The sequence below is a fragment of the Phyllostomus discolor genome, chromosome 10 (assembly GCF_004126475.2).
Source record: "Phyllostomus discolor isolate MPI-MPIP mPhyDis1 chromosome 10, mPhyDis1.pri.v3, whole genome shotgun sequence".
In the NCBI taxonomy this organism is placed as follows: Eukaryota; Metazoa; Chordata; class Mammalia; order Chiroptera; family Phyllostomidae; genus Phyllostomus; species Phyllostomus discolor.
This window is the reverse complement of record NC_040912.2, coordinates 27,778,357-27,799,010: the sequence shown is the minus strand read 5'-3', so window position 1 is coordinate 27,799,010 and position 20,654 is coordinate 27,778,357. Positions and strand designations below refer to the sequence as shown.

Sequence of the window (20,654 nt, the reverse complement as noted above, 5' to 3'; positions counted from 1 at the left end):
CCGCATCAACCCATTGTGGTCACACTGGCGTCTCTGTACAGACCCAGAGCTCCAAGCCAAAAACTGTTAAGTCTCATAGGATTCGGAGATGGCTTTGCCTTAAAGGATCTCTTTTTCTAAAACGATGCTCGTCTGTGAGTGGATTTATTTTATAAACATCATGTAAGCACAACCCACCCCATGAAGGCTTCGATTCTCTAATCCTGATCTATAGAAAGTCGAGCAAGAGTTAAACGAGGAGGTCCTCGTGTCTTAAGTTTCTCACTCCCAAACTGCAAGGGATTGGTTTCTGTTAACCATAAAATAAAATTTAGCATTCCTCAAATTGTTTCCACATAACTTACGAATCCCTTCACAGAGAAAAGAGGTCTACAAGCCTTCGAACTATGACTCCAGACTAAACACAATTATCTCATTTTGATATTCAGAAACTCGGAGGGCACGGCAGTGGGACAACGCACTGACGGGGAACCTCTCTGCCCAGCGAAGACGGCTCTCCTTCAGCAGCACCACGCGCCTCCGCTGGGCCAGCGACACCAAAACGGGACTTCCGCCCACGTCTCCACCGAGATCTAGGGAGGAAGGGGGAAAGGGTCTTCTCCCTGTTTTGGAGGGTTAGGTTTTCAATGCAGTTAGAAAAACCACCTCATCTGTGGGTCAGGGGGGAAAGAGCAAAAATGTCAACTATCTGTTAATCAGAACATCCCTAAGTAATTTTTCCTTTAAGCCTTACGAAATTGTCTGGAATTTGGGTGCAAAATAGAAAAATGGTAGGTCAGACCAGAGTCCAAAAGACAACTGCAAGTGAAAGGGGGTGAAAGGTGCTTTCTGCCCACCTGCCTCTGGGCCTCAGCCAAGTTGAAGGGCAGAGTTCCCTCTTCCAGTGGAGCAATTCGTTCAATGTCTGCTATGGTCATCCGGCTGCGGGGTGGAGGACGACAAAAACAAAACAAAACAAAACAAACAAGCACAAGCAACAAAATACAAGTTGATTAAAATATATATTACAGAATTATAAAACATTCCCTTTTTCCTTTCCTATATTTCAGAGTTATCTTTAATTTGGTTTCTTTTTCTCCCAGTTTGGGGCCTTCCTCCTACCCCCACCTCCTAACCTCCTTTTATTAAGCTAATTAAAAAAAAAAAGGGCCAACTTACCCCCGTGGCTCATATAAATCTGCTAACTGAAACAAGATGTCAACTTCCATGGGTGTAACCTGACCAAATTTCTGAGCTGCCAGAACAAACTCCTCTGTATGGAAAAAGAGTTAAAAAGGGAAAGATTCAAGGAGGAATAGCCACTAAATGCAGCATTAACTCAAGGCACTGGAATGAGTGAACATCACAAAACTTTATCATCATCATCGGTTGGAGAATTCAAGTCAATCCAAATAGGGTAAGAACTCTGGCATCCTTTCATTCATTTGGAAAGAGTGTGCAGATGAGTTTCTCTAATGTTGACTTTAAAAGTCTGGTGCCATGTGAAGACTCAATAAATGACACACGATGTTATTCAAATGGCAGGTCAGGGAAAACTAGGAAGCAGATATGAAACCTCATATGCATAGGTCCCAGGAGGTTATGTTAATGACGCTGTGGAATTCCTAAGCCAATTCTCTGTTTAAAAGAAAATCTCATTAAAATGCTGGTATCTTGTTCTAAGACTGTAGATCAATTTACACTGTCACCAGTATAAGTTTATGGAATTCCTCATGTACTTTTTGAAGCCCACTGTAGGGGCTGCCAATTTAGCCCAGGCTCTAGCAAGATTTGAAAACATTTAAGAAACTTTACACTGTTCTCTCACTCAAAGACTGTCTTTGGTTTATTTAAAACTTGCTCAAGATTGTTTTGTTTGCTTTTGTCTAATCACAAGATGAAGAACACACGTATGCCATAGGGTTAGTACGTGTCAATGAAATAAAAAAAAAAAATCTACAACAAAACTTCTTGGTTGCCTTCTTCACTCTAATAATAATAATGCACCAAGATGCTTGCAGGTAAGAATTCAGATTTACTCTCACTCACCCTTAGTCACCTCGACATCTTTCTTGTTGCCTGCCAGAGTGCTGTAGATCTTTCTAATGAGTTCCATGTTGTTCAGGAGCGAATTAAATCCATTAAAATAGGAGAAGCTGACTTGATGGGACGTGGTGCCTCCAGCAGCCTCGAGTAAGTTGAAAGTAAGAGAGGGGGGAATAAAAATAAAGTATTTACAGAATGAGGAAGACTCAGAAGTACATATATCAATGCTAGTTTGGGAAGTAATCAAGAATGCATGTATAAGAAGAAATAGTTATACATCTTTTTCCTTCACATTGAAAAAAAAAAGCTATATGATTTTTAGAAGTAACTGCAACTAATCATGACCAGAACTTGTACTCTCCACATACACGATCCTAGAAAACTAAATAAATGCATGTGTAGGGTTATAACAACAGCACCAGTAGTAATTTACAGAGTTCAAATTTCCATTGGAAATGTTTTATAAGTTTGTTTATTTCATCTAATGAGCAATTCTTAGAGGCTTAGACATGCAAACCTATATCACACACGTGTGTGCTTGTACACACAAAACTATATTACACTGGCACAAACATACTATGAAAAGCGGCCAATCTAGCATTAATATCATGATTTGTCATGTTACTTATAACTAGCAATAAATAATCATTTATGCACAGACTTCACAGTGGTGGATTTCCAGCAAACAGGCATGTTATGGTAAAATTATGAGATGCCATATGCTTTGATGGGGGTTAAGACTGGTCAGAATTCTGATAGTCAAAATTTGTAAGAAACCATATTTCTTAATAGGGGATAAGGGAAACAGACAGCAAGTCCATTATGAATGGAACTTCAGTTTGGGTTTCAAATTCTATCCTTCCCTAACAAGGCAAAATATTTTTATTAGGAAAGCCCTTCTTTATAAGGTAACAACCATATAAATCTTCACTTAGTAACCATTTAGAATAGCTGACATGGGAGTTTAGAATGGGGCAGGGAAGGGGGGCGGGCAAGAACGGGAGCTAGATTAACACAGTGCCAGAGTGGAAAAGGCCTTGTCAGAACACCACATTTCCAAAAACAGGCACCAGGGATAAAAAAGGAAAAATGAAAAGGTAGCCTAAGTTTCTGCCTATGGTAAACATTGTGAGAAACCCAGATGACGGCGAAAACACTCAAAAAAAAAAATCTCCCTGGGATGAATGAAAAGATAGCTACCAACCACCTAAGGGTCCCCAAATCCAAGTGACCATCAGAATCATCTAGGAAGCTCAGGGTTAGATTCTAAGGTCCTCACCACCTGTAGATGGTGAATCAGTAGATCTGGAAAGAAGCTTAGAATCTGTACTTTTTATAATTATCCATGGTGATTCTTATGCTCCATGGCCAAGGCTTGGGCACCACCCCGGCAGAACTCTCCAGGACACTCTCTGGGGCCAGCAGGGAAGGAGAGGGACTGGATATCCACCAGGATGGAAACTCTGCAGCACAGCACAGTGGGGCTCACTGCCTGTCCCATGTGCCACTGTCACCTCTCCACACACACACACACACACACACACACACGCTGAATGAACAAGTAAACATAACACTGAGAGTTTCTGTTCTGCTGACCTCACATATAATCTAGGCACACGACTTAAAACAATTTTTTGCCTTGGAAAATAGATAAAAGCAAAGATTAGCATTTGGCATACCTCAAAATATAAAGCAAAATTAGTACGAGATCATAAATTTGTTTTTGCTTTTTTAAAAAACCAGTTAATATGTTTTCTTTAAGAGATTCGATATCGTCCAGATAACAAATTAACTTACCTACTAACACTAGCCAAAACACACTGTGTTTTTAACTTTAGTAATGTATACAATCACATTAAGAAAATGTTTCTTTTAAACAGAAAAACCTTTACATAACATGTAAGAGTTGCTCTTACAATCCCTTATTCACTGAGCTCATGCCAGGTGGAATAAACTGCTTCATTAGGGCAAGTTACAACTTACAGCTACTAGACATTCTTCTACAAAAGGTGTCAAGACGTGGGGGCGGATGGTGACCATGATGTCTCGGAAGTCAATGGCCGTGACTTTTCCAGTCCTGGCATTGTCCCTTTGCACAAAGGCTTGCTTTGCATGCTCCAACTGTATTTCCTACAAATAAAGAACGTAAAATAATTTATGTTTCTCAATTACTACAAATAGTCATTTCATGCTCAACTTCAAATTAGGATGAAAAAAATATCCATTATATCTTGGTTTAAGAAGTCCCACCTTCTGTTCACTAGCAACCCCTACCCCCACCAAGCTGCTGTCTTCTTCCAAAGACAGAACTTTGCTCAGCCCAGTGAACATACCTTGGAAGTATGTTCCACCTTAAATCTCCTACCCAAAGAAACCGAATCACTTCTGTGTTCTGCTGGAGTCTGAGGACACCAAGATAAGGAAAAGTGGAATGAAGGTTGGTGGGCTCAAAGACCCAGCCGAACCCAGGGACGCAGATGATCCAAGAACAAACACCTGCAGGGATGTTACCTCGCTCCAAAGAAGAGAGACAAATTCTTAACAGTGGCCTGGCGTGTGAGCTTGTGATGTAACAACGGACTGGAAAGGGTGGTTCTCCTCTGGAATGTGCTAGTTCCTCCAACACGGAGTTTCTCAGCCTTGACACCAGTGGTAGTTTGGGCAGGTTAAGCCTTTATTATGGGAGGGGGGCTGTCCTGTGCATCCTTACCTTCTCGCTTCTATGAGATGCCAGTAGCCCCTTTCCTCCGAGGCCGTGGCAATTAAAAATGACTCTGGAGAGGGCCATGTGTCCCAAATGAGGACCATGGCTCTAGAGTTAGGAATTGAATTGCATGTAGGCCAGAGGTGGCAAAACCGGAACAGTATCACTGAATAAATGTTTTAATTCCTATGATCTAAAAACAGGAAGCCCAATCTTAGATTTCGGTTGCCATTCCCAGGGGCTAAGGGAATACACAAAATGAAACAGCCTTCCATCCAACGTCGCCACAGGCCATGTGGAAGCGTCCTTTCTACGCGAAGCACGGCAGTCTGCCCACTGCCCAAACGGGCTCTCAGAGTGAGGTCTCATCTCGATGGAAAGCATCACTGATGTGACTCTCAAGGACTTCAAATTACTTTAATGAAGAGAAGTTTTGTTAGCTGATATTGATAAATTAATTTTTTAGCTTTGGTGACATAATGACATATAAAAACTAATTGTCCTTATGAAGTAGTGGCAAGCTAAAGTATGGGAGGAATGGCACGGGTCTGATCATGCTTGAAAGCTCCCTTCTCCTGCCCCCAAAAGGTGGGGAGACGAAGGAAGACTGATAAAATGCTGATAATAACTAATGCTGGATACTGGGAAGATAGTGGGTCATGTTCTCTCTACTTTTGCGTAGTTTCAAAATGTCCACACACACACACACACACACACACACACACACACACACACACACAAATTAAGAAGACATTACAATGGTGAGAATCAGTTCTTTATCCCACTCAAAGTCGTCTTCTCGGCTACAGCATCTGCTGGGCTTGGTTAGCCCGTCCCTGCTGAAACTCCCTTCTGAGACAGTGATCTTTGTAGTGGCTCTCCCACTCACTCTTTTTTTTTTAAGATTTTATTTGTTTATTTTTAGAGAGGGAATAGAGGGAGATAGACAGAGAGAGAGAGAGAAACATCAATGTGCGGTTGCTGGGGGTTATGGCCTACAACCCAGGCATGTACCCTGGCTGGGAATCGAACCTGGGACACTTTGGTTCCCAGCCCGAGCTCACCCACTCACTCTTAAATGAGGGGTGTATGTCAGCCTGGCTTGGTCCTCGGTTCTCAGTGGGAAAATCTGAGGAGAGAAGCCTGACAAGTGCCTCTCATTTAAGAAGTGACTGGAAGAGGCTAAGACCTCTTCTTCCCAGGCCTCAAAGATTTCTTAGAAGGCCGGACTCCCAGACCCAAATCTCTCCTATCTGCTGGACCTCAACTTCTAACTGCCTAGAGAATATATCCATGTGAATATATTACAAAGGCCACAAAATTACACATCACTACACCCATTATTACATGTCACCCACCCAGCCCTCAAACCTGGACCCTCTCCTATGTTCAAAGCTTAATTATTGGCATGTTGTTTTTCTGATCACCCAACCTAGAGATCGGTCTGTTTTAATTCTTCAAGCTTTCTTTTCCCTGGAGTAACCCAGTCACCAAATTATGTTATTTGAACCTTTGGAAGTTAACCCAAATGTGTCTTTCCCTTTTCACTCCTGATGTCACTGGGCCCAGCCCTCCTCAGAGCGTGTCCGAATCACCATCTTGGGCCAAACTGGAGGCTGGCAGTTCGGACCTCTGCAGCCACCTCACATGCATCAACAGCTGCCTTGCATGATTTCGGCTCTGACCCCAACCCCACCTCCCTACCCCCGCAGGAACTGTCCACAGCCTTTCACCGTAAAGAGCCCTGTCTGAAGCACAGAGCTGGGGATCCTCCAGCGAGCTCCTCTCAGCCTTGTCTCCAGGGTCCCATGCCCCGCCCTGCCAGACCTTCCACACATTCAGGTCTCTGGCCATACTCTCCCCCGCACCTAGCATTTGCTGCAGCTTTTTTTTCTAGCTCCGGAAATCCTACCACCTCCTCCAGGCTCAGCTCAAATCCACCTCTTAGGTAAACACAACTAGGCCTCCAAACGGAAAACAGCTGATCACTTGGCCACCTACTTGAATTTCAATGATGAGACTTACCTTTTTCAACTTAACATTTCTGCCTTTCTCCCTACCATTCCAGTTACATGCTCTGTTCATCCCAATTGTGGTGTAGGCAGAATACTTTAGGTAGAGCAGGCACTCAATCAACCGTAGAAAAAATAAAATCATGATATAAATACAAAGCCAACTCAGTAAGTAAATCATGATCCATTGAACAAAAAAGGAGTTCCCTATATAACTGCATCTAATTTAAGAGGAAGAAACCGACTGCTAAACACCCCGTGGTGAAGGACCACGGTAGGTATTCAACGGAAAGGGAATGAACACAAACTCCTTTGAATTGCCAGACCCTGCTGAAGCTAAGCCAGGATTATTCTCAACAACAGTAGAAGGTGTGTTCAGTTATTTCCCTCCCCGCCCCACAGTTTATAACTCAAAGAGAGTTGTAGGGATTCTCAGACCATTATAACAGAAACAGCATCACTTTCCATGGTCACCCCATCTGCTCAGAAATCAAAAAGCTAGGACACTAAGACCCACCCGTCCAGGCTGTCAAACGGGAAACAGACACCAGCGTGGGGCTTGGCGCCCACACTGCAGGACGGGGAGCACATCTGTAAGGAGCGTGGTGTCACTATGCATGTCTGTGCCTGAGCTTCCACAAGTAAACATTCACTATCAGGGATCCCTGGTATTTCATGGAACAAGAAAGCTCCTTGAACCCTAATGATGAACAACTTAAGAATGCATTTCTGCTCTGGCTGGTGTAGCTCAGCTGGTTGGAGCACTGTCCCATAAACCAAAAAGTTGTGGGTTTGATTTCCGGTCAGGGTACATACCTAAGATGTGGATTTGGTCCCTGGTCAAGGTGTGTGTGAGAGGCAACCAATCAATGTTTTTCTCTCTCACATCGATGTTTCTCTCCCTCTCTCTCCCTCCCTTTCTCTCTCTCTCTCTCTCAAAAAACCCAAAACAACAGAAGACCCATTTCTGACAGCTCTTGAAGATTGGGTACATTATAAATTCCATGAAAAACAAGAAGCTAGATCTATGTAGTTATCTAGATAATGGGCTAGAGTGAAACATTTAGTTAAGTGTTTCCCCAAACTTGGAAGTCACTTACTACAGATGTGAGTTGACTTCTGAACATCTATTTATGTCATGACTGTGTCCTCTTCTGGGTAAAGAAATGAAACTATTTCCTCAGTCGATACAACAATCGTGATAACAGCATTAAGTGAGCATATGTTACGTGTTGGACACTGTTCTCAGGCACTTTATGGTAATACTCATTCAATGCTCACAGCAACCCTGCGATGTAGGTACCATTATTCACCTCACAGGAGTGGTTAGGGAAACCACCCTCACGGACAGGAAGCAGCAAAGCTGGACTCCAAACCCAGGCAGCTGCGCCCCTCTGGCGATGCTCCTGATGCTCCGCTACACTTCAGAGAGAGCGAGCCCGGATAAGGCCACTTTCAGGAATTTGATTACAAAGTTGACACCTAGGGATCTTAATAACTCTGAAAAGATAAAATTTAACTTCCTTTTAAATTATTCTCAAGGCTGTAGATTTGTCAGTTGCCTATGTTCACGAGAAAACAATAAATCCCTGAAACTTTCTTGTCGTGCAAATGTCTTTGATGCGCTCAGAGTGTCAGGACTGTTTGCCCGGCAACAGCAGAGACCACAGGGACAGAAACCAGATGGAAGAGGCTTTTCCTGGCCTTGCTCACTGTTTGCTCACTTTCTCACAATCTCAAGAGACCGAGGAGAAAGACAAATAAGGAGTCCTGGGGGAGCTAACACCTGGGTACTCTGTAAATACTTCATTTGAGAATGAGTGACCTTGCAAGGAAGCATCCAGGCCCCACACTCAGGGCAGTGACTTCAAGCTCACAGGGCACCATTAAAGCTGTTTGAGAACAACCTCATGTGCACTTAGGGGTACAGAGACCCTGGCGGTTCCTAGATCTGAAGCCAGAGGGAGAAAACTGGGACAGAGAATGTCTGGTATGCATGAAATAGAGCATATATAGGAGAACGTTCATTTCCGAAATGAAGGGGACCGGAATGGATAAACTCATCCGCTGTGGTCGGGGATGGATGGGGTGGGGATAAATGGTGGGAGGAGCCATAGTTACATTCAAGTATTTAAAGGTTAAAGGTCTGTCAGGAAAAAAGATGTTAGACTGGCTGACGTGACTGAAGTTTTTAAAAAGCAATCAAATGACAGAAAAATATAGGGATCAGGTTCTAGCACAAAACTCTGAAGTATTTAACTTCAGCAATACAATGAACTAACTACCTTACAAAGTAGTGGGTTCCCTCCCAGTCATTGGAAGTTTCCGCTCAACTAAGTAACATGTATCAAGAAATTTACTTTCTTTTATTTATTTTAATATGGGAGCGTGGAGTTATGGAAGCAATACGTTACGACAAAAATCTGAAGTTTGAACCAGGGATGGGCAGAGCTCAAGTGCCAGTCAAGACACTCCTGGCTGGGAGGGCTCAGGGGGGTGCCTGTTTGCTTCTTAGAGCTCCAGCCACACCCACTACACAGGGTTTTAAAATTAGACGTCATGCCTGATAGGTACTTACTAAATGGTAGCTTTGATTTTTATAGGGGTGAATGGTTTAAAAACATCTAAAGTCCTTTCCACATTCTTTGTGTCCTTTAAAAAAAAATCACAAGTAAGAGATAGAGGTTCTGCTGAGTAACTCTGAACCAGTCACAGGAACAGAGAGACGAAGACCAGGTAGGGAGGGAGTAACAGTAACAGCTGCATGTTCAGTCACTACAGGTGTAGCTAGCGGCTACACCAGGGACTACAAAGGCAGTATTTCAGCAGAGCCTCACAATCATTCTTCAAAGAAATAACACTGTCTTCCTCTTACAGAGAGGATCCTGAAGCTCAGGGAGGTTAGGTAACTCATCCAAAGTCACACAGCCAGGAAGTGACAGAGCTGGCAAGGTTTCGTCTGATTCCAACACCGAGATTTTTTAAATACTGACTTAAGCTGCCTTGGGTAAAATCGTAGTTAGAGGGTCACTAGCCCTGAACAGATAACTGGAAAAGGGATTTAGAGAAAAGTTTTGGCGATGCCTTGTATATAAAAATGGAACAACATACATCCCAAAGAATGTTCACTATGAATGATGGGGGAGGTAAAAGAATCTACCACAAAGGGAAATACTTGCGGTGGGAGAACAGGAGGAGAAACTTAGAACAGGATGAGTTTAAGTTACATACAAAAGTACAAACAAAAGAAAGCTAGAGGGACAGGTAGAAATGTAAATCTAGGAGAGGTGGATAACAGGGCTTTAGGGAGAAAACCGGAAGGCTAACATTTGGTGTTATTAAGTGTTGCTATGCTCCAGGGACTGCTGTGTTTTCTTACTCATTGCCTTGAACCCTCCCAACATCCTTATAAGGCGGCCCCACCAGCACCTCCAAGTCTCGGATAAACCAGGTAAAGAGCAGTTGCGGGTCACGTGGTGCGAAGGATGACACTGGACTTGCACCAGGCGGTCTGGCTCCGGAGTCGCAGTCTGAGGAACTTACTCGGCCTGCCTGTCCGTTCGGGGGCAGGCCCACCAAAACCCATTACAAAAAAGTCTAACTGTTGTAGACACAGATGAGATCATCCCACAGAGCATACAAAGAGCGGGCGGATGACAAAAAGGGAACTGATCCCTAAATAAGTGAGTACAGACAGTAAAATTGAGGGCCTGAGACATCATGGGACTCCCAGAGAGCTGGGGCGATGGCAGAGCTCTGTAAACAGAGCTCTTGTGAGTGCCAGGTACAGGGGTTCTCGCCGCCAAGCGCTGCCGCTGGAGACAGGAAGGACCGAAGAGGAAGGGCTCCCCTTGGCGGGGGCCAGAGGTCCCGGAGCAAGGCGCTGCTCAGCCACCTGAGGCATTTCTGCTCAAGCGCAGGAAAAGACGTCCAATTTTCCTTCACTATCTGCCAGTGAACTGTTTCAGCTCCCTCTACGCCGTGCATAATGATTAACGGAATAGGCTTTTATTGCCACGGTTTCCAACTACTTCAACACACGCATTCAGATTGCTGTAGGGGGAAAAAAATCAAACTCTTCAAAATTGCTAGCTGTACAGAAATAAACATATACAGGGGTTACACCACTTTAGGTCTAACATTCACGCTTCTAATAGTTCCAGGCCTGTCATTTCCTTAATAATCTCCAATTTTCAAGTGGGTATATTTTGAATGCAAAAATTCTCTCCACCTCTATTCAGACATGCAAGTTTGTGCTTCAGCCTGAGAACAATTTACCAGGAATAAAAAAAAAAATAGACCAATATACCCTCAAAATAAGCAGCATATCCAGATGATTTATATTACAAAGCCAAGAACACCAAAAAAGACCCCTGGCTAGTTTGCATTTTTCTGTTTTGTACAATTTTAAAATTTAAAAGAAAATCTAAAACTTTAAAAAATAAGAAGCACAGAGTTATAAATAACAACATGATTCAAAAGAATTCCCTCTTAGGGGTGGAGGTAGAAGAATCCTTGGAAAAAGGCAGGTAATTATTTATAAAAACAAGGAACAAAAATGTATAAAGACAGTATGCTTATAAAATTGGTATTAATTTTGTCCTATTTCAAATAAAACCTATATTACATCACGTATCAGAACTTGTACACTATTTAATATGTAAATACCCACTCCATTTTCATTCTCCTATGCTACTTTGATGGAAAAAATCTAGTTAAAATAAAGATCCACATATTTTAAAAAATGAAAATGGAACTTAGCAATGGAGTAGGCAGAGAGATAGGTAGTTCTGATTCTTAACATCTTTCTGGGCTCTCCACATTCAGCCTTTGCCGTCAGCTCACAAGGCAATGTGGTCCTCCACTCGCTGGGGGGGCCTTTCGAAGCAGGGCTGCAGCGGCACTGCGGGCAAGCAACACCACGGAGACAGAGGACAGAGCTTTTCCCTCTCAATTTCCTTGCTCTTCGGATTTAACGTTTAACTTCACAGTGGGGACCAGCTGGGGAGATGCTGTATGGAGTGTTCATTTTTACCAGGATGTTACTATAAAACCCCGCACAACAGGCTGCCCAACAAAACAGCAAGCTGAACAACGCCATGGACACAACAGCACAATGAACGCTGATTTCTTTTTCCCTGAGAGCAGGAAATGCAGTGGGAACGCAATGTCCTGCACCTGATTCTCCGAGTGACCAGGATATCATCATGTCTCGGGTCACCCATCGCCAAAGTGGCAATGCTTTTCATTTGGACACAAAACACAGTTCTAAACTCTTGGAAGAGCTCATGGTGAGCAACATTAGCCACTCCTGCTCATTATTTCCTTTTGGAACTTCCGATGATGCTGCATGGATGAAACAGTAGCACAGCTGCGTGGCAGGCCCCATCTGGTCTGACTTAAAATCAACATAAAAAGCACGCGCATGTTAAAAATGCAAATACAATCAAGGTCTCTGGCTACTAAACATCCATAGTCTAGATATTTTAACTACTACAGATGGCCATTTAGGGGACAACAGGGAGGCACGAATGGCTCAGGTGACTCAATCTGAAGCAAGGACCTTGCTAGTCACCCACTAACCTGTTTAAATAGCTGTGGCTTCAGCAAGTTCTCCTACAAGGGATTGGTTTTTGTTAACATCCAAAATGTTCTATCAGTTCCAAAGCTCGAGAACTCCATGTTGCCATGGTTGAAGGTTATTATGTTTTGTTTTGATGGATGGTGAGGAGGAACAATTTCTTTTTTAACACATACAGCTTTGTGTGTTGAAAGGTTTCCCTTATTCCAGGACACTGTGACAAATATAGTAGCAAACCATGAGTGACAGGGACTATAAAATCCAGACCACAGCTGATGAGGAGCAGTGACACTGGAGGGACATGTGGCAACCACCAGCACCAGAGCTTCGCTCTCCAGGGCTCAGAACCTGAACAGTCAAAATGTCCTTTTTACACAGAAGAGATCTGGGCTGATCTGTAAGCCATGCTGACCCAGAAGCCAAAATCACGGTCAATTTGACTTCAGGACAAGAACCAAACTTGTGCGGTTGTATTATTGGTATGAATATACAGGCTTTGACATCCAACAAGGTTGCCATGGGGATCATGTGGTTTGATGTCAAGGGTCCTTACCAGCACGAATGGCCAGTCTGGAGCACCAGACGCAGCTCTATCCCAGGCTTTACTCTGAGCTCTGTCTACTGTGAGTCGCCTCTCTGAGTTTCATCATCCTCTTCTGACAAAACGATGACCTGAATAAAGTTATGCTAAACTCTCACAGCAACCTTGCGATTAGAGTTCTCCATTGGGTCAGGTAACCATTCTTAAACACTATTTGATGAGACTCAGATGAAAATTACAGATAATTTTTAGCTCAATGCCCTCTCAAGTCAGCTTTCCTGTTTCTTGGCTAACCAATGAAACCCCAACTTCAAAACCTGGCCTCTTCACCAACTGAACGCATTGCTGATATCTCGATGATTCTTCTTCCTAGAGTGAGGATGAAGGTCCCTGGAAATGGAATAAATGTCCTAGCTTCATAAAATGGGAGACAGAGTTCTTTGGAAATGCTCAGGTCTGTCGGGGCCATAGGTTAGGCTCCTATAGTGCAATCCTAACTCCAGGGAGCTGAGGAGGGGAGGTGGAAACAATCCAGCAACGTGTGTGTGAAAGACAATTACAAACTATGACTGCCCCATGAACACCCCCTCTTCCTCTTCCTCCTGTGCCCGCATCTCAGTAAACCAGCACCACCACCCTCCTGCTGGCCCAAGACTAAAACCCAGGAATCAACCATGAGTTCTGCAAATCCTTGCTGACCTCATCCTATCACCAAGCCCGGTCAGGCCTGTCCCTTTAACTTCTCTTGAGCCCATTCACTTTGGCTCATCACCATTACCATGTAACCCATAGTTGTTTCTGTCTTGGACTGGAAGGGACCTACTGGTCCCCCTCTCCCAGGTCAGATCGCCCTCCCCACATAACTTTCTGCACAGTAGCCAGAGTGACCTTTCTGAAACACAAATCTGATCACGTTTGTCTCTCAGAGCTCACCGTCAATCTTGGGATAAAGGCCTGAAGACCAGGTTCTGTGCTTTCAACACTCAGGGTTTTATAGTCTGGATGAGTGTTTCTCAATGTGTGGGCCATCTGGAACACCATGGTTCAGGATGCTTGTCTGCAGGGCAGTTTCTTAGGCCCTATTCATACAGGCCTACTGACGCAGACCCTAGGTGGGGACAGAGGCCCAGAACTGGGCCTTTTAAAATAATCACTCTAGAAAAATTTTATATAACATTCAATAGAATACTGTTCGAGACTTAGGAAAACTAAAATCAACTTCAGTTTTACTTGTCTCACCGTAAGCAAATCTAGAAGAATTTCTCTAAGCTTCTGTGTGCTCATCCTTCACATAGTAACAACAGCAACAGACACCAAAGGTGAGTGTAAGGACAAATACAAGTCAGAGCATTTTCTAAGCCGAAAAATGCTCTATGAGAGGTAGTTAATAGCAACAGCTTCCTAGTTAACAACTACATTGGATTTGGGAGCAATCCTCTATTTTTCTATTCTGAGACAGGAGGCACTAGAAATTCCCATGTGTAGATTATATTAAAATTGTAATAATTATGTGTAAAATATATACCTATGATTATAAAACATTATCAAAAAGTAAATGGAAACAACAGTAATATATATCCCTACTATGGACTTTTTAATGATCAAAGCAGGTAATTAACTGGGTTGCAGTCAAAAATGTTAAATGTCTAGCAGTACCTGACTAGACACCCCCATTCAGCAGCACAGCCCCTTCCAGGAACAGAAGCTAACCCTCCTTGGCCTTCGCCTTGGAGACAGTATACTATAGCGGTAACAGCACCATATTTTTAAATCCATCACATGTCTGTGACCTTATTATGGAAGAAGCTAAGTTCTAGAACAGTTTCTCTATAGTAGTTTGGGGTACACCTTTGGGAACCTAATGAAGACCATAAGCATTTCCCCCCCAAAATTACCTATAAATACAAAATTTTACCCTAGAGGCTGTTTATTCTTTTGTATATAATAGGGTATAGTGATAATTACCTCTCAGGGTTTTAGGGGATGTTATTATCAGAAACAGAATATTTAAAAGCACTTTGTAAATTGTAAAGATTGTTATGATTATTACTTTTTTTTAAAGAACGACTCTTAGTACTGACTCTACAGAATAATTTAGCAGAAAAGTTTGAGGACTTTCACTTTGCGCTCACAGTTGCCTATAATGTCCACCCAGTAAAAAGCGGACCGTGGATCTGAATAAATATGTCTCTGAACAAGATATACAAGTGGCCAGTATGTACATGAAAGACACCTGGCATCATCAGTCACTAGGAAAACGCAAATCAGAATCACAAGTGAGATACCACTAAGGCAGCTTATAACGTGAAAGGCCTCCATCTCCTCATCTGTAAAGCAGGGCGGTTAACTGAATGACCTTGGCGTCTGCCCTCTAAGTCTGTACTCTGGGTGGCTGCTCTAACCACGCTCTGAATAGGGGTTTCGGGGGTTGATGCTACAAAGAGTAACCTTGGAGGGCGTACATTGCATACCTGTTTGTGGTTGCTGCTTTGGAGCCATCTGGCAAAAAAGCACAGAAACCACCCTTAGATTTTACAAGTGCCTCACAACTTGTTATCTATTAACCTCCTGGCACTCTGCATAAGGCCTCGTGGCAAATCCTGCACCTCAGCAAATGTTTGCTGATTGGATGGACTGTTCCATGTCAGTAATAATCACAGCACAAACAACACTGCCAAACAGGGTAAAGTTTTATGTTACTACCATTCGTGAACAGGAGTTCCAGCAGATACACACAGAAAGATGTCCCCACATTCTTCTCTAAGTATACTGCTTTCAGTATGTTAAAATGAATTGTTCAACTAGCCACCATAAAACTAGAGCTGTCCTCTAGGAGCTGAGAGGGAGAGGTGTGTGGAAAAGTTCACTGGATATTTATAACACACGTGCATACCCACAGAGAACACTGTGTTTTCATTCACACATACACACCCTCGCTCCTGCAGGGAAGCGGAGATGACGGAACAGGGCACAAAAAGCCCGCAGCAGTGAAGGCAGAAGGAGAACGATAGGCTGACAGGCCCATGGCCCCACTCCCTTCTGAAAACCTTCCCTAGGAATGGGACTAATGATCTAGGGAAGAAGGTTTGCTTACTTCAACTCTATAATTCAGATGCAAAATATAAACAAGGCAAGTTTAGCTCAAAGAATATCAACTTTATCCACTGCATGCAATTTATACCCAAAGTACAGAAAACAGCACACCAGGTCAGCACTCAAGTGATGCCTGTGAGCAGCGCCATCTGGGTGGGTGGGAGCTTGTCCAGACTGTGCACAGACGAACCTGTGAGGTCCTCACAGCCACGTGATGGCTTGTGACAAACTCACACTTGCTTAGACAAAGTCACATGTTCAGTAAAGGAAGAAAAACAACCTGACCTTGCAGAGAACAGCACTGCCCTCCAATCACAAACACACATACATACGGAGACACAAGTGACACACCAGCATGTGAGGCTTCAACTGGCTGCAGCCAGCCTGAACCACCTTCTAGAATCTTCAGTGGGATGGAGCAGTGTTGTCTCTACACACTGCTCAGGCTCCCTGAAACCACAAGCACTTCTCAGCTGTTCCTTTAGCTGCACCTCTTCCTTAGCAGGTGGCAGGTAGCAGCATGCATGGTGGCCGTTCTTTCACGTGTCAAGCAGCCAAGTATCTGCTTTCATGACCTTGGTGCCAACCGGGGAGCCGGCGCCCATGTCTCTGAGCCCTGCCCTAGAGCAGAAAGGCAGGTGCATGCTTGACAAACAAGAGCCCAAAACATAGGAGATTAAGTTCACGCATGCCTGTAAGAAGTTCCTGGAACCCAGACAAGTGTGCAAAGGAAGCAAACAAAACATTTAATTGGGGACAGTGTGTGTGGGGGGGGGAGTAGGGGGTGACACAATCATAGACATCAAAACCGGGACTTCATTGGCATGCATCTAAGTCCATCACGATACATCCCTTAATTCCTTTATATCTGGGCTGAGTGGGACACAAGAGCAAGGCCCTAAATTATCCACAATAACCGCTTTAATCTATAAAAGTTGCACTTTTATAGAGCACTTGCATTTGGGCTACAAAGTCAAAATCATGCCATGCAAAACAGAGTGGGATGGATCCATTTGCTATTATAGAATGGAGTCAAATTCAAGTGAATGCCCTCCAAGACAAGCTGGAAACCTCATCAGTAATCCCTGAGTCACCTAATCTTTGGTTCCGGCTTCTTTAAGTCTTGAGGAAAGCCCAGAGGCCGCTGTGAGTAGTGCACAGCCCACTCAATTCAGCGTAATTGATATTTGCTTAAAGGAAAACGTGATCAGTCTCACTACTGCTAATGTCCCATTAAGACTAAAAGTTAATTAGGCTGTGTTCCATAAAGTTAATTTGAGGCATTTGTCTCAATAGCATTATTGTAATTATTCCTCATCAAAATGAATACTGCCTCCTACTGCGCGCCAATGTCTTGTGTAAACAATAGCAGAAATCCAACTTGAATCCCACTCTCCACTTGAGTTATTTACGTAGGTTTATGTTGACACAGAACTAACTGCACATGGGGATGCATAGACATTAACGGGTTTTTAAAAGAATACTACTAAAGCAGGTTTAAGGTCTCTTGTTTTGAGTTTCCAAAGGCCAGGAAAATATAAGCAAAGTAAACAGCATGATAATTCCATATATCATAACAAATACCAGCACAAGTCAAAAGGAGCAGCTCTCATTGAAGTCAAGCTATTCCGTACGCCGGTGCCCAGGGACAGATGCCCCGACCTGCTGGACGAATGAGCACATGGCATGCTGCACGTGTGTGTCCCTTGTCTCCACCCCCACCCCCCACATCTGTGTTTCCACACTGCTCGGGAGGCTCTTACAAGGTCTCGGGCACACAGCAGAAGCAGGGACACCAGGGCACCCACTTATGAGATTACTAGTGACAAAGAACAGAAGGTGATTTCCCTGGTAAATTTATACATAGCAAGCTAATCCCCTCTAATGACTCTTTTGAAAATACTACCTTTAATAAAATGTAAAATGTTAATTGTTAGAGAAACAACACAAAAGCCTAAAAATCCAAAAGACAGAGTGAGTGGTTTGTCATATAGATATCATAGATATTCACCTCTGGCGGCTGATGTTAATGTCACAGTTAAGACATTTTAAAAATTATGCTTCAGAGGAAAATTTAACTGCAATCATATTTTCTTACTACTGTTCCATTGGCATCCTCAGCGGTCCAGTGATATGATTAAAAGGCAAGGGAGGGTGGGCACAGGGGGACCTCAGAGAAATGCAGGAGTGACCGCACCAGGTACATCCTGCAAATGTCGACGACTCCCACAGTTTAACCCTGGACATGGACAGCAAGTGTCCTTTCAACAGTGATTCTCAAACTTGGTGGCGCATTAAAAGCACCCAAGAAGCCTTAAATACCCCAATGCCTGGGCTGCCTACCCCTCCCCACAACCCCTAATCTAATCTAATCTCTAGAAGTGGGACCTAAGCAACAATAGCTTTTAAAGCTTACCAGGTAACTCCAACAGGCAGCCAAGCTCAATCCTGTGCCTTGCCTAGGAAAGGTCTCAGATGCAATGATACTGTTGTTAGATGCTAATGATGACATGCATCTATTGCTCAGGGGAAAATGAAATATTGCTAAACCGTGGTGGAACTAGTCATAAATCAAGGGTTCAATTCCCAATTTTGCCCCTCCTCACTTGCATGGCTTTTGGGCAAATCACTTGATTTCCTGGGATGTCAATTTGCACTCCTTTTAAACATTCCTTTTAAACGTAAAGGGGTTCTACACAATCTGTACCAGCCCACTGAATCCCATGGTTTTCCGCCCTAATAAATAGAGAAATGCTTTCAGATGGGATGGTCTGGCTTGGGGGTAGAAAGTTTGAGATAAATCAGGATCCCAGTTTTACTCATGCGCTCTTTTCAAGAGCCAGACCCACCAGCAAAAACTGAGTGAATTCCGCGTATGTCAGGTGTCTCTTCCGTTCTTTTCCAAAATGCAGCTGCACAAACTCTGAATCCCAGTTAAAGGGGATACGTTGGTGAATTGTAGTCTGTCCAAAAACTTGCTTAACATCCTCTGAAAACAGAAAAGGAATGGTGATTAAAACAAAGACAATCAGGTTTGACCTCACAAAACCTATGAAATGGACAGTCCTACTTTCTTCTTATCAAGAGTAACTCAACCTAACATTGTAGTATTTGTGTTATAACCCTAAACCTACTTTTGCCTGGTCCTGTACATACAGAAACACACGTGACACTACACAAACTTTAAATACTGTCCTTTACTGAGTTACTGAAAAGTGTTTTTAAGAATTTAGAAGTCAGTCAGAAAAATCTTCAAGCACATATTCCATGGCGCTCAGACCCCGTTTGAGCCTTAGAGATTCCCACTACGTAGCAAGCCCCACTTGAAGACAAAGGTGGTGGGAAGAAAAGCCAGCAGCCCAGTTCTTGAACTTTACACAGCATACGCTTAGCTTGGCAGAAGTTCTTAAAAGGTCCAGATTATCCCATGTTACAATGGGCTACCAAATGTGCTATCACAGATTCATCACCTCTTGTTTGTTTCTGCTACAAAACTGTACAAGACTGACAGAGAAAAAAAGAAACAACAATATGAAAAACCTTACTTTTTTAAAGCTTCATGTTTTTATTGACTAGTCTCCTCCTCCCTGAAGAAGTGTGTGTTTGGAGGGCAGAGGGAATACGGGTTATTATTATATTAATGAAATTTGTCCTGACCTTCACAACATTAAATATAGTTACCAAACCTCTTATTTTTATTAGCAAACTGTGCCTGATACTTTTTTTAAAAACTCTGTGTCTATTTAGAATAAGAAAAAAGAATGAAGCTCTTTGGTCCTCTAAAGGGTGCCAAGAACTCTGGCACATGTTTCCACGGTCTCCCCCAAATTTCCTATTTCCACACCCATTACACCCACAAGATTTTATTCCATGATTTTAAAGTTTCCAGAAATTTTTAAAGTCTTGCCATGAAGAAACAGTAGTGCCACCATCAGCATAAGCCTGGGTGTGTTTGCACAGAGAAGGTAGTAAAAATCAGAATTATGCCAGGCATAAATTTTAGAAAAGGTGGCAAAAAACCTCAGACTGGCCCTGACAGTAAAATGAAAAAGTTTTAAAGGGCAACCGTCAATTTCTTTTAATTTACTCTGTCTTCTCTACTTTGGGGGTGGAGGGAAGAGACAGGATATAAGAAAAACAAATGAATCAAGAATTAAGGTTTAAAAAACAAAAAGAAAAGGAAAGACTCCCAGGCGACATGGGCACGCTTGAGGGGTGCTCTTCAATGAGATGAATTAAGTAGAAGAAGACACCACGGATTCCCTTCGGCTCTATCACCCCTGAGAAGAAGTTACTGAACTAAAATTCAAACCACTTCGGTTATCGTTTTCATGGCTACTATACGTGTAAGTCTTCAGTGGTAAAAACAGACATTAACCTAGATATATAGCCCCTTCCCAGGTCTCTGTTCCCACAGCTCTGTATAAAGCAGGTGAGATCTAGTGAAGGCTCTCACAATGGTCTAATCTAGACGAATCAATTATCTAGTGAGAACTGAGGTTCAAGTGACCAAGATGTGATCAAAAGAAAAACCATATTTCTTTGTACTATAAATACAATTTCACTCTATAACAAAATTTTAGAGAAATAATATACAAACAAAAATGGCTTTCTGGCCATTTTTCTGTGTTTTGGTGAAACAAATATTTGTCGAGCATTCTGATGAAACAAAGTTTTAATGGAACAGTCACTGGATAG

The 20,654-nt window shown here is 43.0% G+C and overlaps 1 protein-coding gene across 3 annotated transcripts in view; it reads right to left on the bottom strand.

The window, feature by feature from the left end:
• The window catches only part of SLC25A13 (solute carrier family 25 member 13), a 171,388-nt gene that overhangs the window by 65,164 nt on the left and 85,570 nt on the right, over positions 1 to 20,654 (bottom strand). For all 3 annotated transcript variants that reach the window (XM_028525571.2, XM_028525570.2, XM_036010589.1), the window contains 5 exons: positions 18,806 to 18,945; positions 4,009 to 4,155; positions 2,029 to 2,167; positions 1,159 to 1,252; positions 837 to 921 (listed from right to left, as the gene is read on the bottom strand). In XM_028525571.2, coding sequence (XP_028381372.1) covers positions 837 to 921; positions 1,159 to 1,252; positions 2,029 to 2,167; positions 4,009 to 4,155; positions 18,806 to 18,945 — 605 coding nt within the window. The remainder of the gene's footprint in view (positions 1 to 836; positions 922 to 1,158; positions 1,253 to 2,028; positions 2,168 to 4,008; positions 4,156 to 18,805; positions 18,946 to 20,654) is intronic.